The following is a 27,365-nucleotide window of genomic DNA, read 5'->3' as shown; positions in this document are numbered from 1 at the left end:
GGGGCTTCTCAGGCTCAGGCCCTGCAAAGCCCAGGAACCAATCCTTAGGTGTCCGTGGCAAATGCCAGACCGGGTGTCTTCCCCATCCCTGCAAATCCCGAACGGGCGTGGGACAGGCGGCCCACCGGCCAGGCCCAACGAGTCGAACGCGGAACTAGGGAGCAGGCGGAGGCAGGCGCTGGGCTGCGGCTCAGCAGGCCTAGCCTGGCTTTGGGCCTCCGGCCTCTCAGCCGGGGACTCTGCGCCTGCGCCCGCCCGGCAGCTGCCTGCTCTCCCAGCGCGCCGGGGTCCCGGCTGCCGCGCGCCGCCTGGGTGTCTGGGTGATCCATGGGCTGCAGCGAGGGCCGCGATGACAGATTACGGCGAGGAGCAGCGCAACGAGCTGGAGGCTCTGGAGTCCATCTACCCTGACTCCTTCACAGGTGACTTCCGCGGCCGCGGGCCCGCAGCTACTCGGGGTGGAGTGGGACCGGCCGCCACCGCCACGGCCCTCGGCATCCCGGGCCAGGATGGAGAAGGGAACGGAGAGGCCGTGTGGCCACCGCGCCCTCTTCTCGACTTCTCCTCAAGGGTTCAGGCATCTACGAGTAACTCCACGGCTGTTTTCTTTTCTTCGCTTGTTCCCTGAAATCTGAAAGTCCGGGCGAGGCTGGCGAGGTCCCTGGAGTCTCGGGCCTGGAATTCAGTCGGGGGCAAAACCAGAGGGTTTCATTGTCACTTAACAGCAGCCCGAGGTTTAGTGAAATACACGAATATAGATTTAGTGAAATACACGAATATAGATACTCCAAGTGGGAGTAGTCTTTCCAGAGCCGCAGAAGTGTCAGTTTTCACATTTTCACCTCTATTCAGGTAGAAGCTGTTTTTCAGACGATGGTGTTTTAAAGTTTGTGGGATTCAGAACTCTCAAAGTTACCCAGAATCCGTTTTGAGAGTAGCGTTGTCCCTGAAGTTTGTCGTTTTTCTTTTCTCTTCTTTCTTTCGTTCTTTGTTTTGTTTTGTTTTGTTTTTTTACATTCTGATATTCTGCAGAATGCCCCATGAATGAGGTGGCCCAAAGTTCAGGTCCACTGTAAGATCACAGATAATTAGACCAATAGTAGGATATCAGACGTCATCAGGCCTGGCTTCCTCTTGCTAGCAGCAAGGTAGTGGAGGCTCAGGAGAGGTAAGTGCTTGCTCTGGGTTGGCCAGCAAGTTAGTGGCAGGACTGGTAATAAGAGTAACGTCTGGGGCTTGGGATCCAGCTCCAGCTGGGATGAGGGGCAGCAGAAGATTACTTGGTAAGTTGGGCTAAAATATGTAAAATATTAATGAGAAGTTCATTTGGTATATTTTACAGGAAGAGAATTCTTCAGTATTAAGCCTTCAGATGATTCTGAAAATGCTGCAAGATAACCATATCAATATGGCTTCTCTCACTTTACACTCAGTTTTTGAGAGGTGATCTAATAAAGCCAGTATGAGCGAGTATAGCCTAGGTTTGTGGGATTTACCTTCCCTATCCCTTCCTTTGAGTGTTGTCCCTCACTGATTGTCAGAATTCAGAGTGTAAGGTAATGTTATTTTAACTCATAAACTCCCTTTTCATTGTTTAGCTTAGTTTTCTTAGCTCTACCCTTTGATCACTGCTTGCAATGGTAGCAAATTTTGTTCTGCTTTGCCAACAGGCAGATGTCTCTCAGCTACCCCTGTATAGCTCCAGTCCTGTTCATGTTCTCTCTCAACAGCAGTACAACTGTGCTGTGAGGATATTAAGGGGATGAGTGAAGAGGGGTTTGAGAGTGTCATTAACTGGGTGAGTGTGTATGGAGTCTGGCTCCCTTATCTATCCTTGCTTATATATCAATGTCTAAATAAAATAGAATATAGGGTCAGTTGTTGGATATATTCTTAATCATGACGTTTGGTCATTTCTAGTACATTGGAAATGTGTTACATGAACACAGTGTAGGCAGAGTTAAGAAAGCATAAGATGTGCTGTTGTTTTCATTTCTTTGGGCATAAGGTATCACTCATTAAGTACTGTGCACATAAACATTTATGACAGTGATACATTTTTAACCCTAGAATAATTGGATGGTTCTTTCAAATTGTACTAAGCTCTGATATAGTTCAGTATGTGAAATTCTTGTCAGATGCAAAAGTGCTTGAGGATTCTGAGCCAGGGTAATGAAAGACAATATGTGAATCTTTGACGCATCAAGTATTCTGCAGTGTCAGCTGAGCCCATCTGTGTCTAATTCCTATCAGCATTCCTACAGTTGCATTAAGTAAATTAAAATGAGATGTCTTGATTTACAGTTCCTTAGGAACTTTGATCAAGTTCTGTATGATACCTCAAGGAAGAGGCAGAGGACTTTGGAATCATATATTTCCATGTTTGGTCTTTTGAAATTTTGAGGATTTGCAAGGTTTACTGTTTTACAGCTTTCTTTTGTGTTGATGATTTCATACTTTAATATTTTCATACCAGGTTTCAGAAAGGGAACTTGGTTGTGTCAGTTTGCCAAGGAACACTAATTGGTAGTTTTCAAATGTCATTTTGAATCACATTGAATATTAGATTTGGTAAATACTTTTTTTTAAGTACGTGGTAGAGTGCTGACAGAGAAGCCTTTGTTAAGTACATCATGACCCCCTTGTGGATGCTGAAGAGGCACAATTCAGCCAGCCATAGTCCTAGGCACATAGACCTAACCTGACTTTAGAAATGTTGCTTGACTATTTGCAGAGAACTTTTGGCCCCATGTTGCATTTGTTGTGAAATATAACAGATCATAATACAGTTTCTTCTTTGTGCCTATTCTGTAGCTTGACTGCACATTGATCCAGTCCTCCTAACAACTAGTCTCCCAAAATATAAATGGACTTTCCTGATACCACATTCTCCTTCAGTGCTTCACTTGACAAGGTCCTGCTAAGGTAGTTGAATTTGGTTATTTCCATTTCTGTATCAAAATCCTGGCTATCGGGTGTTTTGTTGGAACAAATTGGTTAGCTTTAGGCTAAACAAAAGTCAGGTTCCCTTAATTCTGTTTGATCTTACAAAGAGGGGTATGTAATCCTGTAGTTGCTTATGTTAGTACCTGTAAGTAACACCCATGAGCTTAACAGTTAAAATTGCTTCTTAGAGATGGGGCAGAAGTCATCTTGTGAAAGCAGTTTTTCTAGGACAGTCACTTTCTAAGACCCAAAGGGACTTATTTTAACATGAGCTGATCTGGTTCTTTGTGAAAACCTTAGTGTCATTCGTGTGTCCTGTTAGTGTACCTTTCAGCTACTACCTCCATGTTCTCTGCTCTTTACAAAATCCTAAATTCTGTCTAGTTTACCATCATCTGCCCCTATATCACCTAACACTTCTGCTCCTCCACTGGTTCCTTCCGCAATGCCCAACAACCTTATTCTTTTTCTCAAAAGTATTTTGATCCACTCACAGTGGTGGAAGTCTGGTCTCTAGTGAAAGCTAATCTTTCCTCAACTCACCCCAACTCACAGTGTGTCATGCATTGGGATAGGATTATTGCTTCATGAGAACTCAGGAATAATTCATCTTTGCAAGTTCAATTCAGTAAGTTTCCCTATTTTAGTAACCTCCAAGCTTTGGAATATTATCCCTTTTCCATTTTTTTTTTTTAATTAGGTTAAGCTATGATAGAAAACCCCAAATAACTGGTTTTAAAAAGGTAAAAGTTAATTGCTCTTGCACATAAATGATACATGTGTAACTCTGGTGCAATAATTCTTCAGGGACCCAGGCGGCTTCTTAGTTCTTTGTCATCCCTAAGATGTAGTCTCATGCTCATGGTGAAGATGGCAGCATTCCTTTTCCAGGCAGTAGGATAGATAAAGGAATGAAGGAAAAAAAAAGAAGAAGAAGAAGAAGTAAAAGACAGCAGTTTCTTAAGGAAATTTCCTCGAAACTGTCAAAGGGCTTATTTCTCTCTATCCCATTAGCTGGAACTCAGTCATTTGGTGAGACCTAACTGGAAGGGACTCTGGGAAAGACGGTCTTCATTCTGGGTGGGCAGTATGATCAATTAAAAATGGTATAACTGGAAGAAGGGGAGAGTGGATATTAGCAGTGTTCTCCAGTATTTTTGTTTGTTTGTTCCTGGTTCACAATTTTCTCTCTGTAATGGCAGTTTGTTGGAATGCGTATCAGCTCTTTGTCCTTGGACAAATCATATAACCTCTCCAAGCCTCAGTTTCCATATCTATTTAATAAGGAATAATGTAAGTGTAAAAACTTTATAACTGTTAAACAAATATAAGATACTCTTTACTAGAAATTTACCATCTTAGTTGTGGATTCTTCTAGTAACATGGCTTCATAACTCCTGTCTTTATCAACGAACAGTTTTGATTTCCATTTCCTCCAACTGCATGGGGCCATAGCCACAGCTTGGATGGGCCATCTTTAAAATTTTGGCCTCTGAAATTCCTCTTTCTTTCTCTAAGCTTTGTAGCCCTACGTTTTTTCATTCCCATGCTTTTAGTGAACATGCCTCTCATCATGAATTCTCATGGTTTGATAGTTTATCAGCTTCTTTCTTGTTCATCTTGCCTCCCTGTTCTGTCTAGCTCCCAAGGTCAGGCAGTTCAGTGATGTTCTTGCTGGCATTCCCATGTCCTCATTTACCACATGGGTTCCTCATTTATCAAATATTTAGTATACGTATTGTTAGAAGCTCAATCTCTTGGGAAAAGACATCAGATAAATAATTTACAACACAATGTGATGATTCTTTCATGGAGGTTCATATAGAATGCAGCCACAGCAAAGGGAGAGGGGACATTCTGAGTTGTTTTGGAGAGCTGAGGGGTGATGAGTTATGTGAATGAGACTGGGGGATGGGGCACATGTGCAGAAGCATGACTCTGTGAGAGCCAAATGTGTTCAAAGGACAAGTAGCTGGGTATGGCTAGAAAGTAAAGTGAGAGTCACGGAAAATGAGACCTGACAAGTACGCAGGGACCAGATCACAAAGAGCCTTGTTAGGGATTTAGATATGATCTTACAGGCCAGTGGTTCATTCCCCATTACCGCCACCAACAGCTACTCAGACACATACAGCACGTAGACACTGCCACGTCAGAGCTGGCTCTCTCGGTACTTAGGTGTCTTCACAAATAAAATAGGCTTCTCTTGACTTTGTTTTTACCTGTCATGGCTGCTGCTTTTCTTTTAACCTTTGGCACTTTTTCCTCCTTTTACTTTTGTTCCGCAAATTTAAGATCCCTTACATAGCTGACATTGGCCCTTATTTTTCTCTCTGTATTCTCTCTGGCGATTTCATTTAGTCGAATGGCTTTAGCTATCACCTCTCTGTGGATGATCCCAAATTAAATTCAAGCCCAACTCTCTTTAGCTCCATTTGCCCATTTCTGATTGCATACTTGATACCTCCAAATGAAAGTACCCTGTGTTCTTCAAATACATCTGGTTTTTCTTTTCTATTTCTGGTTTTTGTTAGTGGCACTGCCTGCAAATTCAAGTTGTCACCCATCACCATCCTAGATTTCTCCCTGTTCTCTGCTATTCCCATTGCTACCAGCCTAGTTCAGAACCTCATTAACTTTGCTGAGACGATTTCAGTAACTATCAAGTTTCATCCTGCATCTAGTCTTGTTTTTCCCCTTCCATTTTATGCACTGTGGCTAGATTTATCTTCTATGTTTAGAAATAGAATTCTGACCTTACTACTTCTGCTAAAGAAAGCTATCACTGTCCACACTAAACTTTCAGCTGTGTATTTTCAACTTGTTTTATTCACCGCATATACATTCACTAGTGGAATAATTTCTAATTCCTTTCATATTCCTTAAGCTTTCGCACCATTATACCCTTTGCCGTGTTACTCTATCCTGCATTCCTTTTCTCCATCTCTATTTACCAGTATGCCTTAATTCACAACCTAGCTCAAATGACTTCCCTGGAATTTCTCAGCTGGAAAAATTTTTTTTCTTTTTAAATGAAACTCTATACAGTTTATATTCAGTCCTGCCAGTTACTGGCTATATAGCTCTTTTATCTCAGTTTCCACATCTATAAAATTGGGGTGATACTATATTTAACTGATTCGAAGGCATAATTTTACATGTAAACATTTCTGAAATATGAATTTGTCTTATAATTGATTACATATCATAGTTTAATTGGCAGTTTCTTTTTTCTTTCTTAGTGGTACATAAAGTAGGGTGCATCACATAATTGATGGCATCTTAAACTTGGTGAAATATGGTAACAGTATAAAAGCACGATTTTGATGTGAGAAGTGAAGGATCTTTGTGTAAATGCATAGAACAGCACAGGTGCAAAGTAATGCTCAATAAATGTTAGCTGTTGTTACTGGTTATAGGTAACCGCTAAATTACAGCCTCATGGAGCCCTGGAAAATGATAATAAGTTGGAATGTCATTGAGTTGAACCCATATTTCTATAGTTGCAATGTTTATATTTCATGACATGTAAATGCTAAGGTTGGTCATGAAAAGAAATAGGAATGAAGTACATCAAATATATTTTACACACGTTTGTTAGAAAAAAGGTAGGGCCAATCATATTATAAAAGCTTTATTATAATTACCTTTTAGGGACTTTTTCAGCATAGGCTGGACTGCCCGAGGCCTATTAAAATATGAGTCCAGTGAGTCTCTTATCTTCCTGACAAACACCTTTGTACTAATCATAGATGTTCATCATTGCTTCAAGTACTTTTAAACTTCAGTTAAAATGAGGGAATATGTCTTGAATTTTTTTTTTTTAACATTTTGGCCATGCCGCAGGGCATGCGGGATCTTAGTTCCCCCACCAGGGATCGAACCCGCACCCCCTGTGGTGGAAGCGCCGGAGTCTTAACCACTGGACTGCCAGGGAAGTCCCCTGAAACTTTTATTGATAATTCATTTTATTGATAATTCATTTATTTATGAAGACTTCAGAAGTTCTCGAATAGGAAAAGCTGAGTAGTTTTTGTGGTGACTTCTTCAGAGATCCCCTTACTCTTTCATGTCCGAAAGAGGCTGCTGAGCTGCACCGGGGTCAGGGCTTCCCAGGCCTGAAGTGAAGCACAGACTTTTCCTTTGGGCTCAGCAGCAATCAAGGGTGACTTGAATTTTCCTTGTTTAGTCATCTAATGGTTCTGAATATTAGTTTAGCTCTTTCATTGAGCCAAACTTTATTGAGTTTCTAGATACTGCCAGGCACTGATCTAGGAGTTCTCAGAGTTTTTACAGTATTCTTGTGGGGGAATAGATCATAAACAGGTAAATAGTATCAGATAAACATCAGGCTGCAAAATAGCATATAAAGCTTTCTTATTTATGTAAATGTTGATTGACATGTCTTGCTTAACAAATTATAAGTAATTTGATACTTGAATTCATGGATAATTTTGTAATTCCATGAAAGATGGTAGATTTTCAATAATTTGTGAAAGAATAAAGCTTGGTTCTAGAGATGATATAGAAGAAAGAGAGAGCTAGAAGACACAAACTCTAACAAATTAATATTTACTGTTCGTCATGGAGATTCTGAATTATATTTCGGAATATATAAGTATAAAAATTAGTGATAATACTGAGTATTTATGAGGGGGTAGGTTCTGATGAGAAACATCAATTTTTTTTTTTTTTTGCCGTTTCATTTGAAAATTTTTTAGAATGTAATTTTCCATGTATAGGTGGAAATTTTGAATTAAAAAGTAAATTACTTATTTTAATTGATTTGATAAAACTCAAAGAGGGTATCTATTATAGGTATTTTTTTCCCCAGATTAAAGAAAACCCTAGATTTAAATAGAAATTGATGGACGTTTTATTGTTTGAATTGTTCTATTCAGTCTGTATTTATGGAAATGGAAATACAGGCTAGGGATCAGTTTCCAGGACTGGATATTGATATTTTGCTAATAAGGAAAAGCATGTGCCTTAGGAAGTATCTTAATAACTTAACCTCTGTGTATAATTTCTTACAGTATTATCAGAAAATCCACCCAGCTTCACCATTACTGTGACATCTGAGGCTGGAGAAAATGATGAAAGTAAGTCTAATCAAAAATACTTTAGGTTTTTCTAAGCCCTTCTCTCGGGAATTTTATTCATTCTGCAGCCGTTGTGTTGGACATTGCATGTGTGGAGGTGCTAAGGTGCTGTTAAGAATTTAGTATGAATGTTACATATTTCTAGTCAGTATTTACTATGGAATAATGACTTCTAGAGAAACAGAGGAAGTCAAGGAGATGTATTCTGACAGTAAGCTTAATTCTTAAAAGTGAAACAGAAACATTAACAATACAGCAGATAGAAAAAGGGTAGGACATATTTGTCAAGAACACTTGGCATGTACACGTAATTTAGTGGTTGTGTGGTATTCCTTGGCATAGCATGGACTTTCTTCTCTTTGGATATTTAGATTGTTTACTGGACATTTGCTGTTATAAATTGGGCCGGATAAATACCTATCTGCATTTTTCCCCTCTCTCTTTAGAATGGATATTGTACTGTTATTTAAGTATGTGTATACATAAAACCAAATAAAAACCAATATTATACAAGTGTAGAACTAAGACAAATATACAAATTGAAATAAAGGAGCTATAAAACTAATAAATTAAAATTAATTTAAATTTGGTGCATGTTGGGGGAAGAGTGTCTTAAGTTCTTTTCTGCTTTTAGTCCAGTTCAGTTAATATTGTAATTTCATAAGAATGTTATATAAGTTGGTGTTAACCCCAAGGACTTTTTTTTTTCCTGTCAACTAAAATTCTGTCATGGATATTCAGTAATACCGTTTTTAGTGGTATCATTTGATAACTCAGTTCTTGTAGAATTGAAAATGAGGTTAGTATTGATATTACTGAAATCTGAATTAAAAAGCTGTAGGATACAGTTATTTACATATATTTATATAGATAGATATTTATATATATTTATATATAATTATATAAACTTCTTTGTTAACGTCAAACACAAAAATTAAAACAAAATATCAAGCCAGCACATTTTGAGGTGTTTTTTTTTTTCATTCCCATGGAGAGAAATCTAGATTTCAGTTAAAATCGTCAAAATCAGGAGGTTTTAATAATTAAAATGTTAGTTACAGAAAAAGCAAAATCTAGACAAAGGGTCATTTTGACTAGTAAGTTTTAACAGAAAATGTTTAGCCCTACTGCTTAGTTGGCGAAATTGAGAATTCATCATGCTAGGTAGCAGAGAGATACTTTGCACTAATGCGCCTGTAAGAATCTCACACCTATACCAGTGTCAGATCTGTGAATTGGCACAGGCCAAAAGACTGGGGGAGCATGTATGGATGAGTCAGGTTAAATGTTTCTCAGACAACCTCTCAAACTGTCCAGTTCACAGCTGTGTACTCTAGCAACCCCTTAGCGATGCCCTGCTGGCATTGTGCAGATAGCAGTATGGACTTCAGGGCTAAAGTCAGATCTTGTGCACTGGAGCTGGCTCTGGTAGAGGCCTGAAAATGAGCCTAAGGTAGTACTTTTTCTATGTGTTATATTCAGTGCCTTTTGTTCATCTTAAGGAGAGTTTTAAAATGAATTTGTTCTTCATTCTCTTTCTCTGATGTGCAATATGATAAAGTACTCATAAATAGTAGATGTGTTTCATGTGTTAGAAGTGATCTTTGGTATCCCTATGATTTGTTTTCACTTATATTTGTGGTGCATGTTGTTTATGTTAGTAATTATCTATCTGGTCTCATAGTAACCTTGTTTTTCTTTGTAGGAAAATCTGTTGTGCTACTTTTCATTGACACATTGTAAATTAATTACTGATTCAACAAAGATGTTGACCTCTCTGTACTTTACGTTTTAAGGTATTCATATCAATCTCTTATCTTGTGTCTTTAGCTGTCCAGACTACCCTCAAGTTTACATACAGTGAAAAATACCCAGATGAAGCTCCCCTTTATGAAATATTCTCTCAGTTAAATCTAGATGATAATGATGTCTCAGACATTTTAAAATTATTAGCATTACAGGTAAGGAAATAACAAGTTTTGTAATGGCATTATTTTATTGGCCTTAAATATTATAATGTTAAGAGTCAGAAAACGCTATTAAATATGTATAACAAGCAATATGTATAACAAGTGTTTTGAACAAGCAAAATTCATGATGTGTGTGTGTATATATATTCACAAAGCATCTTTATTTTTGTTTCCCACTGTACCTTTAAAATTTGAGTAAGAGAAGTTCTCCCTATACCCTTGTTTGAAACTCAGTTAACCCTGTGACTTGTAGGTGATAAAAAGTCTGATTAGGTACTCTAAGTTATAAACACAGTTAAAATTTTGTTCTCAGAATGCCTAGTCCCATGTGCACTTAAAAATTCCAACTTAAAAAAAAATTAAAACTCCTAACCCCTTTGACCTTTTGCAGGCTAGTTGCCTATAATTTGGTAAGAGGAGTGGTGATTGATTTTTTTTCTTTCCTATCCTGCTCTCTAAGCTTACAAACAGCAACAATGGTTTATGACCCTTCCAAGAGGAGGTGTTGTGTGGAAGAAAAAGATGGGTATCAGAAAGTTCTTACCTGGCTAGTTCTGTGATGGGATGGGCTACTCACAGTCTGGGCATGGGGGATATTTAAAGCTCTCTCTTGCTTGGGTAGAGAGTTTTCATGGGATCTTCAGAGTAGGGAGTAGGGAGGGCAAGTAAAATCTTACTCCACCATCTTAAAAGCAGAAGTCCTGATTTTGTTTGTTTTCTAAGAAGAACTGACAGAAAACATGTCTCCATCATAAATGTGACTTGTATTATTTCAAGGACTATAGGTGCTCTAAATGCTGACATTTTAAAAATATCTGGAGCTATTAGAGAATGAAGAGGGAAAGGATATATCAAACATTAATTTATGCTGATCCTGGGCCCTGTTCACTCCGTTACCCAGTGTGAAGTTATATTAATTCTATATATTTGGTTTAACATGCTTCTTGTAAAAACATTGCAGAGAGCCTGGAACAATATACTGTATTCAGTCAGTCATATATTAATGTAAGTTATTTGATCTGAATGAATTTGTTAATATGCATTTTATATTTCATTTATACTCCTTTCTTTCGAAAAGAAAGTTTTGATTTCTTTCTGATACTCACCTGAGATCAGAGATAGAGCACATAGTTGTATTTTTCCCCTAAAAGTAGTTATATTAATTTTTAGTTATCAAAATAATAAATTTATATTATAGAAAACTCAGAAAATACGGAAAATAATGAAGAAGAAAATAAAGATTACCCTTAATGTCACCAGTCAGGTATAAATGCCTAATAACATTTTGGTGCGAATTCAGAAAACTTTTTCCTACAGTAGCTAGCACTATCAGTTCTCCAGTATGTTATCATTATTTTAGTTCTTTGAGGGTATTTTAAGAGCTCTGACAATGGACTGAATTTTGAGGGCAAAGTGATTTTCTAATATAATACAACAATAAAGAATGTAGGTACTTTTATGATTTATCTTTATGTATCTTTTTTTCTTTCTATTCGTAATGGTTTAAAACTAAAATGATGATAACATGCTGGAGAACTGATGTTGCTAGCTACTGTAGAAAAAGGTTTTCTGAATTCTACCTACATTTATGATTATTACATAGAATTTATTGAAATTTCTTTTTTTCTCTGTTTTAGGTTGAATACAGCAAATTACAAGACTTTTTAAAATTTAAGATGTTATTTTTATATATATATGCTTAATTCTTAAGTGATCCAAGAGTCCAGACTTATGGTGTAACTGAATTAGTAATCATGTTATAAACGTATGGAGTGTAGTGATTATGCTGAAACACCTTTTTCCCCCACTGGTTAGTTAGTTGTTTTTTTTTTCTGAGAATTATCTTTCTCACTGCAACCTTTTTTTCATTTTTGGTTACATAGGCAGAAGAAAACCTTGGTATGGTGATGATCTTTACTTTAGTGACAGCCGTGCAAGAAAAATTAAATGAAATGGTAGATCAAATAAAAACTAGACGAGAAGAAGAAAAAAAACAAAAAGAAAAAGAAGCAGAAGAAGCTGAAAAGGTATATTTAAAAGTCATGTTTTCTTTCATTATTCTTTAAATCTGTTTTTTGGGGTTTTTTTTGGGTTTTGCTTTTGGAAATTTCAGTAATTTGGGGGGAATCACAAAAAGAAGCACAAGTAAATTTTAATAAAGCTTTACTAAGTAAAATTTTAGAAGGTCCCTCATTTAGTTGGTGTGCATGGCAAAATAATGATTAATAATCAGTTAGTTAAAGGTTCATAAAGCTCATGCAGGTAAAATCAAGAAATATAAACTATTTCATTTACGGTAGAGAGTTTAGAATTGTAAAGCCTCCACCAGAGTGATTTAAATATTTACTAAATGTAAAGAAAACCTTAGATCCTAAAATGAAGTAAAAAAGATAAACAATGATGTTAGTGTTATGAATTGATGTGTATTTAAACATATTAATATTGACAGTAGCAACTTTCTTCTTAACAGTGAATAGCAATGGGGACACATTACATATTATCTTTGCTTTTTTGTAATAAAAATTTAAAAAGGACTTTTCCAGAGTAAATTGCCAAAACCAATGAGAGTAGCCAATGCAGGCAGAAATCAGACTAAATATTTTAAACTTGAAACCATTTTTCTGTTTTTCCTGTAAGTGGCTGTATTCATTTGTCTAGAAGATCATTAGGCTTTATTTTCTAACTGTTGTAGCATTTATCTGGTGATGTGTCTTTTTTCTTTTCTAAGCAATTATTCCATGGCACTCCTGTTACAATCGAGAATTTCTTAAGTTGGAAGGCCAAGTTTGATGCAGAACTCTTGGAAATTAAAAAGAAACGAATGAAAGAAGAAGAACAAGCAGGAAAAAATAAATTAAGTGGTATGACCCCTCATATCCAGTTCCCTTTAAGCCCTCCTATATTATTTCTTATGTAGCAAGAAGATCATTTGGACAGATTTCTATAAGAAAATAATATACTTAGGCATCTAGGGCAAAAAGAGAAAGCGTTCTCTCCATATGGTGATGTTTCTTCACACATAATTATAATTAATTTTTATGGCTTATCTTTCATCTAAATATTGGAGTGGATAGATCTTAAGATACAACTACCATGACTTTTAGGATCACAAGCCTTAGGAGTGGTAGAGTCAAACCCGTTTGTTTTTCTAGGACTCTGAGGCAGATTAGGCTTTCACTTGTTCCATTTTAATGCAAATACATTTCATATGCCTCTTAGCTACTCACTAAGTTCATAAATTGATTGAAATTCACAGGTTTTAAGACTTGTTTTGTTATAACTTGTTTATATTATTCTACTGTTTAAAGCATTGTAGGGAAGATGGAGGAAAAGTATGCCATTCGAGTTAAATATGTTTATTTCTTTTAGGGAGACAGCTATTTGAAACAGATCATAATCTCGACACATCTGATATTCAGTTCTTGGAAGATGGTAAGATAATGTTAGAATTCCACATGTACATAATGTGCTGTTTTTAACGTTAAACCATAAAAATCATAGTGGTAACTTAATGTAAGTTTTTCCTCCCAAGGCTATAAAGAAACACATTTTGAAGAATAAATTCTCATGTTTGATCAATTTATACATTAAACTACAGCAAAGTATTTTTTTTTATAACATCTTTATTGGAGTATAATTGCTTTACAATGGTGTGTAAGTTTCTGCTTTATAACAAAGTGAATTAGCTATACATATACATATATCCTCATATCCCCTCCCTCTTGTATCTCCCTCCCACCCTCCCTATCCCACCCTTCTAGGTGGTCACAAAGCACCGAGCTGATCTCCCTGTGCTAAGCGGCTGCTTCCCATTAGCTATCTATTTTACATTTCGTAGTATATATAAATCCATGACACTCTCTCACTTCATCCCGGCTTACCCTTCCACCTCCCCATGTCCTCAAGTCCATTCTCTATGTCCGTGTCTTTATTCCTATCCTGCCCCTAGGTTCATCAGAACCATTTTTTTTTTAGATTCCTTATATATGTGTTAGCATACGGTGTTTGTTTCTCTCTTTCTGACTTACTTCACTCTGTATGACAGACTCTAGGTCCATCCACCTCACTACAAATAACTCAATTTCGTTTCTTTTTATGGCTGAGTTATATTCCATTGTATATATGTGCCACATCTTCTTTATCCATTCATCTGTCGATGGACAGTTAGGTTGCTTCCATGTCCTGGCTATTGTAAATACAGCTGCAATGAACATTGTGGTACATGACTCTTTTTGAATTATGGTTTTCTCAGAGTATATCCCCAAAGTGGGATTGCTGGGTCATATGGTAGTTCTATTTTTAGTTTTTTAAGGAACCTCCATACTGTTCTCCATAGTGGCTGTATCAATTTACATTCCCACCAACAGTGCAAGAGGGTTCCCTTTTCTCCACACCCTCTCCAGCATTTATTGTTTGTAGATTTTTTTGATGATGGCCATTCTGACTGGTGTGAGATAATACCTCATTGTAGTTTTGATTGTGCATTTCTCTAATGATTAGTGGTGTTGAGCATTCTTTCATGTGTTTGTTGGCAATCTGTATATCTTCTTTGGAGAAACGTCTATTTAGGTCTTCTGTCCAGTTTTGGATAGGGTTGTTTGTTTTTTTGATATTGAGCTGCATGAGCTGCTTGTAAATTTTGGAGATGAATCATTTGTCAGTTGCTTCATTTGCAAATATTTTCTCCCATTCTGAGGGTTGTCTTTTCGTCTCATTTATAGTTTCCTTTGCTGTGCAAAAGCTTTTAAGTTTCATTAAGTCCCATCTGTTTATTTTTGTTTTTATTTCCATTTCTCTAGGAGGAGGGTCAAAAAGGATCTTGCTGTGATTAATGTCATAGAGTGTTCTTCCTATGTTTTCCTCTAAGAGTTTTATAGTGTCTGGCCTTACATTTAGGTCTTTAATCCATTTTGAGTTTATTTTTGTGTATGGTGTTAGGGAGTGTTCTAATTTTATTCTTTTACATGTAGCTGTCCAGTTTTCCCACCACCACTTATTGAAGAGGCTGTCTTTTCTCCATTATACATTCTTGCCTCCTTTGTCAAAGGTAAGATGACCATATGTGCGTGCGTTTAGCTCTGGGCTTTCTGTCCTGTTCCATTGATCTATACTTCTGTTTTTGTGCCAGTACATACTGTGTAGATTACTGTAGCTTTGTAGTATAGCCTGAAGTCCGGAGCCTGATTCCTCCAGCTCCGTTTTTCTTTCTCAAGATTGCTTTGGCTATTCGGGGTCTTTTGTGTTTCCATACAAATTGTGAAATATTTTGTTCTAGTTCTGTGAAAAATGCCATTGGTAGTTTGATAGGGATTGCATTGACTCTGTAGATTGCTTTGGGTAGTATAGTCATTTTCACAGTGTTGATTCTTCCAATCCAAGAACATGGTATATCTCTCCATCTGTTTGTATCATCTTTAATTTCTTTCGTCAGTGTCTTATAGTTTTCTGCATACAGGTCTTTTGTCTTCTTAGGTAGGTTTATTCCTAGGTATTTTATTCTTTTTGTTGCAGTGGTAAATGGGAGTATTTCCTTAATTTCTCTTTCAGATTTTTCATCATTAGTGTATAGGAATGCAAGAGATTTCTGTGCATTAATTTTGTATCCTGCTACTTTACCAAATTCATTGATTAGCTCTAGTAGTTTTCTGGTAGCATCTTTAGGATTCACTATGTATAGTATCATGTCATCTGCAAACAGTGACAGTTTTATTTCTTCTTTTCTGATTTGGATTCCTTTTATTTCTTCTCTGATTGCTGTGGCTAAAAATTCGAAAACTAGGTTAATAGGGGTGAGAATAGGCAACCTTCTCTTGTTCCTGATCTTAGTGGAAATGGTTTCAGTTTTTCACCACTGAGAATGATGTTGGCTGTGGGTTTGTCATATGTGGCCTTTATTATGTTGAGGTAAGTTCCCTCTGTGCCTGCTTTCTGGATGGTTTTTATCATAAATATATATATATGGCCTTTATTATGTTGAGGTAAGTTCCCTCTGTGCCTGCTTTCTGGATGGTTTTTTATCATAAATGGCTGTTGAATTTTGACAAAAGCTTTTTCTGCATCTATTGAGATGATCATATGGTTTTTATTCTTCAATTTGTTAATGTGGTGTATCGCATTGATTGATTTGCGTATATTGAAGAATCCTTGCATTCCTGGGATAAACCCCACTTGATCATGGTGTATGATCCTTTTAATGTGCTGTTGGATTCTGTTTGCTAGTATTTTGTTGAGGATTTTTGCATCTATGTTCATCAGTGATATTGACCTATAGTTTTCTTTCTTTGTGACATCCTTGTCTGGTTTTGGTATCAGGGTGATGGTGGCCTCATAGAATGACTTTGGGAGTGTTCCTCCCTCTGCTATATTTTGGTAGAGTTTGAGAAGGATAGGTGTTAGCTTTTCTCTAAATGTTTGATAGAATTCGCCTGTGAAGCCATCTGGTCCTAGGCTTTTGTTTGTTGGAAGATTTTTAAACACAATTTCAATTTCAGTGCTTGTGATTGGTCTGTCTATATTTTCTGCTTCTTCCTGGTTCAGTCTTGGAAGAATTTGTCCATTTCTTCCAGGTGGTCCATTTTATTGGCATATAGTTGCTTGTAGTTATCTCTCATAATCCTTTGTATTTCTGCAGTGTCAGTTATTACTTCTCCTTTTTCATTTCTAATTCTATTGATTTGAGTCTTCTCCCTTTTTTTCTTGATAAGTCTGGCTAATGGTTTATCAATTTTATCTTCTCAAAGAACCAGCTTTTAGTTTTATTGATCTTTGCTATTGTTTCCTTCATTTCTTTTTTATTTATTTCTGATCTGATCTTTATGATTACTTTCCTTCTGGTAACTTTGGGAGTTTTTTGTTCTTCTTTTTCTAATTGCTTTAGGTGTAAGGTTAGGTTGTTTATTTGAGATGTTTCTTTTTTCTTGAGGTAGGATTGTATTGCTATGAACTTCCTTCTTAGAACTGCTTTTGCTGCATCCCATAGGTTTTGAGCCATCGTGTTTTCATTGTCGTTTGTTTCTAGGTAGTTTTTGATTTCCTCTTTGATTTCTTCAGTGATCTCTTGGTTATTAAGTAGTGTGTTGTTTAGCCTCCATGTGTTTGTATTTTTTACAGATATTTTTTCTGTAATTGATATCTAGTTAGTCTCATAGCGTTGTGGTCGGAAAAGATACTTGATATGATTTCAATATTCTTAAATTTACCAAGGCTTGATTTGTGATCCAAGATATGATCTATCCTGGAGAATGTTCCATGAGCACTTGAGAAGAAAGTGTATTCTGTTATTTTGGATGGAATGTCCTATAAATATCAATTAAGTCCATCTTGTTTAATGTATCATTTAAAGCTTGTGTTTCCTTATTTATTTTCATTTTGGATGATCTATCCATTGGTGATAGTGGGGTGTTAACATCCCCTACTATTATCATGTTACTGTCAATTTCCCCTCTTATTATGGCTGTTAGCATTTGCCTTATGTATTGAGATGCTCCTATGTTGGGTGCATAAATATTTACAATTGTTATATCTTCTTCTTGGATTGATGCCTTGAGCATTATGTAGTGTCCCTCTTTGTCTCTTGTAATAGTCTTTATTTTAAAGTCTATTTTGTCTGATATGAGAATTGCTACTCCAGCTTTCTTTTGATTTCTATTTGCATGGAATATCTTTTTCCATCCCCTCACTTTCAGTCTGTACGTGTCCCTAGGTCTGAAGTGGGTCTCTTGTAGACAGCGTATATACGGGTCTTGTTTTTGTATCCATTCAGACAATCTTTGTCTTTTGGTTGGAGCATTTAATCCCTTTACATTTAGGGTAATTATCGATATGTATGTTCCTATTACCATTTTCTTATTTGTTTTGGGTTTGTTATTGTAGATCTTTTCCTTCTCTTGTGTTTCCTACCTAGGTAAGTTCCTTTAGCGTTTGTTGTAAAGCTGGTTTGGTGGTGCTGAATTATCTTAGCTTTTGCTCGTCTGTAAAGGTTTTAATTTCTCCGTCAAATCTGAATGAGTTCCTTGCTGGGTAGAGTAGTCTTGGTTATAGGTTTTTCCCTTTCCTCACTTTAAATATGTCTTGCCACTCCCTTCTGGCTTGTAGAGTTTCTGCTGAAATATCAGCTGTTAACCGTATGGGGATTCCCTTTAATGTTATTTGTTGCTTTTCCCTTGCTGCTTTTTTTTTTTTTTAAATTAATTAATTTATTTATTTTTGGCTGTGTTGGGTCTTCGTTTCTGTGCGTGGGCTTTCTCTAGTTGCGGCAAGTGGGGGCCACTCTTCATCGCGGTGCGCAGGCCTCTCACTATTGTGGCCTCTTTTGTTGCGGAGCACAGGCTCCAGACGCGCAGGCTCAGTAGTTGTGGCTCATGGGCCTAGTTGCTCCGCGGCATGTGGGATCTTCCCAGACCAGGGCTGAAACCCATGTCCCCTGCTTTGGCAGGCGGATTCTTAACCACTGCGCCACTAGGGAAGCCCTCCCTTGCTGCTTTTAATATTTTTTCTTTGTATGTAATTTTTGATAGTTTGATTAATATGTGTCTTGGCATGTTTCTTCTTGGATTTATCCTGTATGCGACTCTCTGTTCTTCCTGGACTTGATTAACTATTTCCTTTCCCATATTAGGGAAGTTTTCAACTATAATCTCTTCAAATATTTTCTCAGCCCCTTTCTTTTTCTCTTCTTCTTTTCAGACCCCTATAATTTGAATGTTGGTATGTTTAGTGTTGTTCCTGAGGTCTCTGAGACTGTCTTCAATTCTTTTCATTCTTTTTTCTTTATTCTGCTCTGTGGTAGTTATTTCCACTATTTTATTTTCCAGGTCACTTATCCATTCTTCTGCCTCAGTTATTCTGCTACTGAGTCCTTCTAGAGAATTTTTAATTTCATTTATTGTGTTGTTCATCATTGTTTGTTTACTCTTTAGTTCTTCTACGTCCTTGTTGAACGTTTCTTGTATTTTCTCGATTCTATTTTCAAGATTTTGGATCATCTTTACTATCATTACACTGAATTCTTTTTCAGGTAGACTGCCTCTTTCCTCCTCCTTTGTTTGGTCTGGTGGGTTTTTACCTTGCTCCTTCATCTGCTGTGTGCTTCTCTGTCTTCTCATTTTGCTTAATTTACTGTGTTTGTGATCTCCTTTTCACAGGCCGCAGGTTCGTAGTTCCTGTTGTTTTTGGTGTCTGCCCCCAGTGGCTAAGGTTGGTTCAGTGGGTTGTGCAGGCTTCCTGGTGGAGGGGACTAGAGGTTGTATTCTGGTGGATGAGGCTGGATCTTGTCTTTCTGTTGGGCAGGTCTGTGTCCGGTGGTGTGTTTTGGGGAGTCTGTGACCTTATTATGATTTTAGGCAGCCTCTCTGCTAATGGATGGGGTTGTGTCTCTGTCATGCTAGTTGTTTGGCATAGGGTGTCCAGCACTGTAGCTTGCTGGTCATTGAGTGGAGCTGGGTCTTAGCGTTGAGATGGTGATCTCTGGGATAGCTTTCACCGTTTGATATTACTTGGAGCTGGGAGGTCTCTGGTGGACCAATGTCCTGAACTCCGTTCTCCCACCTCAGAGTCACAGGCCTGACAGCTGGCTGGAGCATCAAGACCCTGTCAGCCAGAAAGAAAGAAAGAGAGAGAGAGAGCAAGGGAGAGAGGGAGGGAAGGAGGGAGGAAAGGAGAGAGAGAGAGAGAGAAAGAGAGAAAAAGAAAGAAAGAAAAGAGCAACCAAACCAAAAAACAAATCCACCAATGATAACAAGTGCTAAAAACTATACTAAAAACAAAACAAAACAAAAAAACCCAGACAGACAGAACCCTAGGACAAATGGTAAAAGCAAAGCTATACAGACAAAATCACACACAGAAGCATACACATACACACTCGCAAAAAGAGAAAAAGGATAAAAATATATATATTGTTGCTCCCAAAGTCCACCGTCTCAATTTGGGATGATTTGTTGTCTATTCAGGTGTTCCACAGATGCAGGGTACATCAAGTTGACTGTGGAGATTTAATCCGCTGCTCCTGAGGCTGCTGGGAGAGATTTCCCTTTCTCTTCTTTGTTCGCACAGCTCCTGGGGTTCAGCTTTTGATTTGGACCCGCCTCTGCGTGTAGGTCACCTGCAGGCGTCTGTTCTTCGCTCAGACAGGACGGGGTTAAAGGAGCAGCTGATTAGGGGGCTCTGGCTCACCCAGGCCGGGGGGAGGGAGGGGTACGGATGTGGGGTGAGCCTGCGGCAGCAGAGGCCCGCGTGATGTTGCACCAGCCTGAGGCATGCCGTGTGTTCTCCCGGGAAGTTGTCCATGGATCACGGGACCTTGGCAGTGGCGGGCTGCACAGGCTCCCGGGAGGGGAGGTGTGCATAGTGACCTGTGCTTGCTCACAGGCTTTTTGGTGGTGGCAGCAGCAGCCTTAGCGTCTCATGCCCGTCTCTGGGGTCCGCGCTGATAGCCGCGGCTCGCGCCTGTCTCTGGAGCTCGTTTAGGCGGTGCTCTGAATCCCCTCTCCTGTGTACCCCGAAATAATGGTCTCTCGCCTCTTAGGCAGTTCCAGACTTTTTCCTGAACTCCCTCCCGGCTAGCTGTGGCGCACTAGCCCCCTTCAGGCTGTGTTCACGCAGCCAACCCCAGTCTTCTCCCTGGGATCTGACCTCTGAAGTCTGAGCCTCCGCTCCCTGCCCCCGCCCACCCCGGCAGGTGAGCAGACAAGCCTCTCGGGCTGGTGAGTGCAGGTCGGCACCAATCCTCTGTGCGGGAATCTCTCTGCTTTGCCCTCCGCACCCCTGTTGCTGCACTGTCCTCTGTGGCTCTGAAGCTCCCCCCTCCGCCACCTGCAGTCTTCGCCCGCGAAGGGGCTTCCTAGTGTGTGGAAACCTTTCCTCCTTCACAGCTCCCTCCCACTGGTGCAGGTCCTGTCCCTATTCTTTTGTCTCTGTTTTTTCTTTTTTCTTTTGCCCTACCCGGGTATGTGGGGTGTTTCTTGCCTTTTGGGAAGTCTGAGATCTTCTGCCAGCGTTCAGTAGGTGTTCTGTAGGAGTTGTTCCACATGTAGATGTATTTCTGATGTATTTGTGGGAAGGAAGGTGATCTCCGCGTCTTACTCTTCCACCATCTGGAAGGTCTCCCCCCAGCAATGTATTTTTTAAAGTTTTATGATAACTTAAGCAACATCAAAGATAGCAATAGATAAACAATATGATCACATTTGCCTCTTAACAACTAGTTAACCAGGTCACTATGACTCAAGTGACCTGTTTTCTTCAAATTTCTAGTATCATAAATCTATGGTCTGTCATGGAGCTTTATAAAAACCTCAAACGTAGAACTAACCAAAAGTCGTACATTTTATTTCACTCTCACTGTCTTTGGAACCTCTAGTCCCTTGTGCTTTCTTTTTCTTGTTTATCTTGACCCTTATGCTCTTGCTGTCTTTGTCCATCCATTGTCCATCCATCCACAAATATTTATTGCATCCCTGTAAGGCAGGCACTGTCCTGGCCGCTGAGGATACAGCAGAGAACAATTTAGACAGATTTCCCTGCCCTCATGGAGCTTGAGCCCTATGTGTATCTCTTAAACTGAGCTCCTTACTCAGTCACCCCTCCAGTAGCTCCCTGGGTTCTGTACTTCATCATCCTTCTGTCATGCCCATTATGCCAGCTGGGGATCCTCTAGCATCTGGCCTTTCGACCTTGTTCCTGGACTACCTTCTGGAAAAGGTTAAGAAGGTTGAGAATCAACTATCTGTTGAGGTGGCCCACTGCTAAATCATGCTTCTTAACCTGAGCTGTGCTCCTACTGACACTGAGCAATTTTTTTTTTTTTTTAATGTCTTATTACATTCTTGTTCTAAGATTTTTAGTCTCCAATAAAAAAAAAAAAATCCAAAACCAAAACCCGCAAAACAGAAAACAAGGATATCTTCATCTATCTTCTCTCTCATTTTAGGAGCTTATTTTACTTTCTATTTTGTTGAGAAATTTTAGATCCAGAAAGTTTAGTCTCATTCTCTCTTGAACTTTAAAAGTTTTATTGTCTTTACTCATTTTTGACTCTTTTCCCTGTCTAATGGATCAAGTGTCTCCTTATATCCAGTAACTTACCAGAAGCTCTCTGTTGATTCTGCCTCTGAAATGTCTTTTCAGCTCTTTCCTCCTAATTTGAAAGTTTTGTTATTTTTCAACGGGACTTTAGTAATAGCTTCATAAATTATTTCCCTGCCTCAGTCTCTTCCTCCTGGTGCCCTTACCTACCTTGTAGTCACCACCTCTGAGGTGGTAGTTCTAAAACCCATGTGTAATCATGCCATTTCTCTCCATACAATCCTCTGGTGGTTCTCTGCTGCTTAGAGGGAGAGGTTGACCTGCACAGTCCTTCAATTTGGCCTTCATCTGTGTTATCTCCAGATGTTTTTCCTCAAGAATCTTGTGTTCCACTTAGAAGTATTCAAGGTCTTAGCTCTTCTCTCTGCCTTTGCATAACCTACCTAGAATTGCTTCATCCTGGCTCCTTTTCTTCTGGTTGGATTCAAATTTATCATGAAGATATTTCAGATGTCCTCTGCTCTGTGAGGGCTTCACTACTTCTCCCAGGCTGAGTCAGTTATTCTTCGGCTTGGACTTAACAAATTGTATTTTATTACTGGACTGCTCTTAGGCATGAAGCAAGACTCCTTCTCATTGAGTTGAATGTCAGTGGACTAGAGTCTGAGAAGGAAAGAAGGTAAACAATGTTTGGTGATTTCAGAGCACTGTAATATCCTACTTTATTTACTACAGATAGACTGAAGAGGGAAGATGTTTCATACAAAGCCTGGGTGTTACTGCCTATAGGGCTTAGACATTTGGAATCTTAGCAAGGCATACCACTGGTTACAGGGGAAGTGGGTGAGAGTGAAGATCAAATTTGCCAATTAATTATAAGTATAGTTGAGCTTTAATGATGTATATATCTCCAGGATTGGAAGAGATAAACTCTTGGTACAGGTCTCATGGTCAGTGATAATCAACTTTGTATCATCATTGTCTTCAACTTATAACATGCCAGATCATAAATAATTCATTCTAGAATGGCTTTTTTTTGTAGCTGGATTCTTCAGACTATGAGCTGGAAGCATGAACTTGCTCTTAAAATGTGTGAATCTCTGCTGACCAATGCAGATCACTGCTGGTATGAGTAGTAGTTCAGGATTTCGTCACTTGCACCTCCGATGCACATTTAAGAAGTCTCTGTTTGGTACTGCCATTGGGTTGTATCTTTTATTTCTGAGTGTAAGACTGCAGGGGAAATCTTCTGTCTTTTGCAGCTGGAAACAACGTGGAGGTAGATGAGTCTTTGTTCCAGGAAATGGATGACTTGGAGCTGGAGGACGATGAGGATGATCCGGACTACAATCCTGCTGACCGGGAGAGCGACTTGACCGACTAATGGGCTGTCCCGTCTTCGGAGAGGCTTGACTGCCATAGCATCTGTGGCTATGCTGAGAGGGTGTTGATTTTCCTTTCTTTTTTCTAAGAAAAAATAATTTTCAGGAGAATATTCTTCTGATGGCTTTCATCATTGAACTTAATAAACTGATCTTAAAATTTCAGATATAAAATGTTCAATTCCTCTTATTGGTGGGAAGAAGGCCACATGTTTACAATCATTTAGTGTTGGAGAGAAATTCTGCCAAAAACACCAAGACTGGAAGGTCAGCTGTTGCTGTACCCAGGTGTGGGTTTATATGCAAGGAATTGGAATAACTTGGAATTTCTGTGCTAGAGACTGGTGGCTTTTGAATTCTAAGGGTTGTCATTCATATAAAATGTTAGAAGACTGAGGCAAACAGAGCATTAAACCTTCTGAATTCTAGCCTTCGGGCATAGTGAATTTAAGTCTTAACAAAACCAGAAGCCCATTTTATAGTCAGGAGCAAAATGGACTTTAGTCCTATAGTAGTATCTGAATCAGAATCATCTTTGGAGTTATTAAAAAGTGTGCACTCCTAGTCCCTTCTCAGTGGAGGTTAATAAACACTGAGCCTCAGTCTGAGTTTTGAAACAGTGAAATCTCATACCTGTGACACAGGTGATTGTGATGCACACTCCTGATGAAGAACTACTGTCCTACAGTTGTCAAGTCTATAAATTGTAATTTTCCCCACTTTTCTAATTAACCAGTCTGAAGTGGTTTGAATTCTTGGAATTGTACACTGTCTGCAAGAGTACCACACATCCACATTCATGCACACATTAGACCTTTGTGATAATTTGGAATGATTGACTTGGGGGCTCCAGGTAGGAGAGCCAGGCTTCATGCAAGTTATCCAGTCATTGCAGTTCTGGAGGATTGAATCTTAACCACAATAGGAAATCACTTGTGCTACTGCAAATAGCTTCCTCCATTCAGAAATACTATATACCCACAAACACAGCAATATCAATCCATGTTGATTTTTGAAGTCAGACCTTATGATTAAAATAAAGTTAAGACAAAACTATCATTGAGGAATTTAATGCTTTTCACCCACCTTGATCCTGACCAATAAAGAGGAATAGCAGTAATGTTCAGTATTTCTATGCAGAGAGAAGTCCAAAAGTTTGTTACGTGAGATTTTGCTTTTCCTAAGGAGAGATCCTTTCTGCAGCTGATCAGCAATTGCATAAGAACCTGACAGAGTGGTTCAGTTGAGAAAAGCAGTCGTGAGCAGTGTAGTATGAGGTCAATGGAGACTTGACCTTGAAGTATCAAGAATGATTACACTTGCCCCTCACATAATTTTTTAAAGTCTAAGTTTTATACATTTCCTACAGATATTGAATAACCACCTTTGTCATTTCAGAATGTAGGTAGAACCTAATGAAATGGAAATGAAGACAACCTGATTAGTTCTAATGATAATCCCAAATATTTTCACCCAGAGTAAAAATTAACTTTACTGTTGGCTTTGTATTCTGGGAATTAACCAAAGACTCTGCTTCTCAAACTGGAGCACACATAATTCCTGGATGTGTAACAGCATGACTGGTGGTATTTGAAGCAATAATTGGCCCACCTTGAATTATCAGTTTTGCTCTTGGATTTGGGATAATTTTTGTTTTGGTTTTTCTACTTGTGTTAACTTGTATACAATATTATTAAGTTAAAAACATACACAAATATTTGTATTCATTGCTGTATCCCTGGAACAATGGCACTGAGTAGGCACCTAATTGTTGGAATAGTATGCAAGATGCTTATGCATTTTAAAGATAAAATATAAGAGTTCAAAGAAATGTTCTATTTGCCGTCTGCAACTTTGAGTAATGCTTCTAGGTTCTGCTTTACTTCACATTCTTCTGGCAGCAAGCATATGCCTTAGGGGAAAAAAAGTGGATAAATACTCATCTAAGGTAACACATCTAAAAGGTTACGTGAACATTTCCTAGTTGAGGTAAAACCAAGAGAGATATCAGTAACATCTCTTATCAGTGGAAAGGATGAGATCATTGATTGTACTGTCACAAACTCCCAAGATATATGTGCCAAGAAGTAAAGAGATGCATTCTTGGATTCCAGAAGAAAGGAAATTGTGGGTTTTCAATATTTATATGCTAGCTGGTTGTTAGGTGTTATGAAGGTGCAAACAGATAGTAAGTAAACTACTGCAAGTAGCTCCCAGTTTTGGTCTTTCAGAGAACATACATGACAGGCAACAATCGTAGGGACTGTATGATGATGGGTCAGAATGAGTCACACAGTTCAAGAACTGTAGGGGGTAATGTTAGACCACTGAGGTCAGAAGTGACAGGGAAAGTTTTCCACAGATGACACATGGAGTGTGAATTCGTATAGATGGGTAAATGTGAATGACACTAGTTTGTTTGCTGCCTTAGGACCTGTGTCTGAGTAACAAAGATGACAGAATGTTGCCAAAAGGTGTACTGTGAAGTCTATAGGTTTCTTTTTCATGTCACCTTTCTTGGGCAAACTCATCAAAGGACTTGAAAGAAGGGGGGTGAGTTGGATTCCAAATGTACTAAATCCCCTCCATGATGGGAAAATGCTGGGGAAGTTTCAAGAATATTGTAAAGGGTTATCGAATCAAAAATTTCACAGTGCTGTGCAAACCCATAATGGCACCTGAGCTAAAAGGAAAAATCAATAATTATTTAAAATTTGGATAATTCATTTATCATGGATTTTTACATTGATTTTTATTTTTTAAATGCTGCATTAAAGTATTATTTATCTTTGTTGAATTTTATGCATCTCCTTAAATTTTGCACCCGAGGTAAGTGCCTCACTCACCTGACCATCGTCCTTGCTGTTTCAAAAAGGTTCTCAGGGTCCTATGGCCTTCATCCCAAAGAACATTAGGTAGGAAGACCAGGAAAAGAAACTACTTTTTCAGGTAAAGTGGGCTTCTTTGCGTAAATGAAAGTGCTCAGTGGACAAACAAAATGAAGCCATATTACTACCAGCCAAACAGTTAAGGTAAAGTAATTAAGGACATGAAATTACTGGAGTGTGGGCTGCTGCCACATGCCCAAGACATTAAAAAATAGGTCACTGGCTTTACTCATACCAGTCCAAGCTTATTTAAATGTGATATAATCATTAAATGAAAATGAATTATACTCCAAATTTGGTGGTATCATTAATAGATTTATTGTTGTGGAACTCTGACTGTTTTGAAAATATGGATCTAGAACATTTTCCACCTGTACTTTTGAGAGAAAGTTTAAAAAACGTATTGATTTTAATTTGGATGTATCTTCTGACGTAAATTTTGTTTTTAAAGTATCAGAGTGATCCATCTTTATTGATCTAAAGGCCCTTAAGACATTAGGATCTGTTACTAAAGGTATTTGTTTTAAAAGGTAAATATTGATGCTAATAAAGGTATGCATTTAATGTTTTCCATGCTATTATTATCTGATATTATGGGATTCTATTTGAGAATAGAATAGAAATAGGAAGTGTCTCTGCATATATATTTTTTTTACGTAGTGAGGCTGAGATTTCTCACCGACATTGGTGCTCAATTGATAATAAACCAAGCACACTTTGAGCCAGCCCCTGGGAGCTTGAGCACAAAAGGAAAAAAGTACGGATTTAATACTTAATATTTCAGTTCACCACTGAAATTTAATGTGTTGCTTAATATGAAAATATCTGAGATGGTCCTGCTGGAAAGAGGTGTGAATTGGAATAATGGGCTTGTCTACTAACTGTGGGAGCTTGAAGAAAATTCACATAACCTCTGATCCTCAACTTTCTCATCTGTAAGGTGGGGGATTATAATAGTTTCTTAACATGAAAAAGGTGTTAAAAAAAGGAAAATTAATAAACATCAAAACTGGGCTGTTAACAGGGAACGTCTTCACAGGGCTTTGTCTACAA

General features: G+C 38.3%; 1 protein-coding gene across 4 annotated transcripts; it reads left to right on the top strand.

Annotated features, from left to right (window-relative positions):
• Nucleotides 1-26,219, top strand: RWDD1 (RWD domain containing 1). Of its 4 annotated transcripts, XM_082475413.1 has the most exons (9): nt 283-422; nt 1,671-1,798; nt 2,815-2,925; nt 7,983-8,048; nt 9,879-10,009; nt 11,902-12,045; nt 12,747-12,879; nt 13,388-13,450; nt 23,305-26,219. In XM_082475413.1, the coding sequence occupies exons 6-9, from the start codon at nt 11,920-11,922 to the stop codon at nt 23,424-23,426; spliced, it is 444 nt and encodes a 147-aa protein (XP_082331539.1). In that variant the 5' UTR covers nt 283-422; nt 1,671-1,798; nt 2,815-2,925; nt 7,983-8,048; nt 9,879-10,009; nt 11,902-11,919; the 3' UTR covers nt 23,427-26,219. The 4 variants fall into 4 exon arrangements, with proteins under 4 accessions (XP_082331538.1, XP_082331537.1, XP_082331539.1 ...); XM_082475414.1 differs by lacking the exon at nt 2,815-2,925; XM_082475412.1 differs by lacking the exons at nt 1,671-1,798; nt 2,815-2,925; nt 23,305-26,219 and adding an exon at nt 14,989-15,089 and having other exon boundaries at nt 1-422.
• The last annotated feature ends 1,146 nt before the right edge of the window (nt 26,220-27,365 follow it).

The sequence above is a fragment of the Balaenoptera physalus genome (genome assembly GCF_965194825.1).
Source record: "Balaenoptera physalus genome assembly, chromosome: 9".
Taxonomy (NCBI): domain Eukaryota; kingdom Metazoa; phylum Chordata; class Mammalia; order Artiodactyla; family Balaenopteridae; genus Balaenoptera; species Balaenoptera physalus.
Note: the sequence above shows the minus strand (reverse complement) of the source record. Positions and strands in the feature narration are given on the sequence as shown.

Bases quoted from the DNA above. Each gene is read 5' to 3' on its own strand.
- RWDD1 (XM_082475412.1), top strand. From the start codon at position 62: ATGCCAGACCGGGTGTCTTCCCCATCCCTGCAAATCCCGAACGGGCGT. The intron at 8,049-9,878 runs GTAAGTCTAATC...TTGTGTCTTTAG, and splicing joins GGCTGGAGAAAATGATGAAA to CTGTCCAGACTACCCTCAAG. The intron at 12,046-12,746 runs GTATATTTAAAA...TTCTTTTCTAAG, and splicing joins AAGCAGAAGAAGCTGAAAAG to CAATTATTCCATGGCACTCC.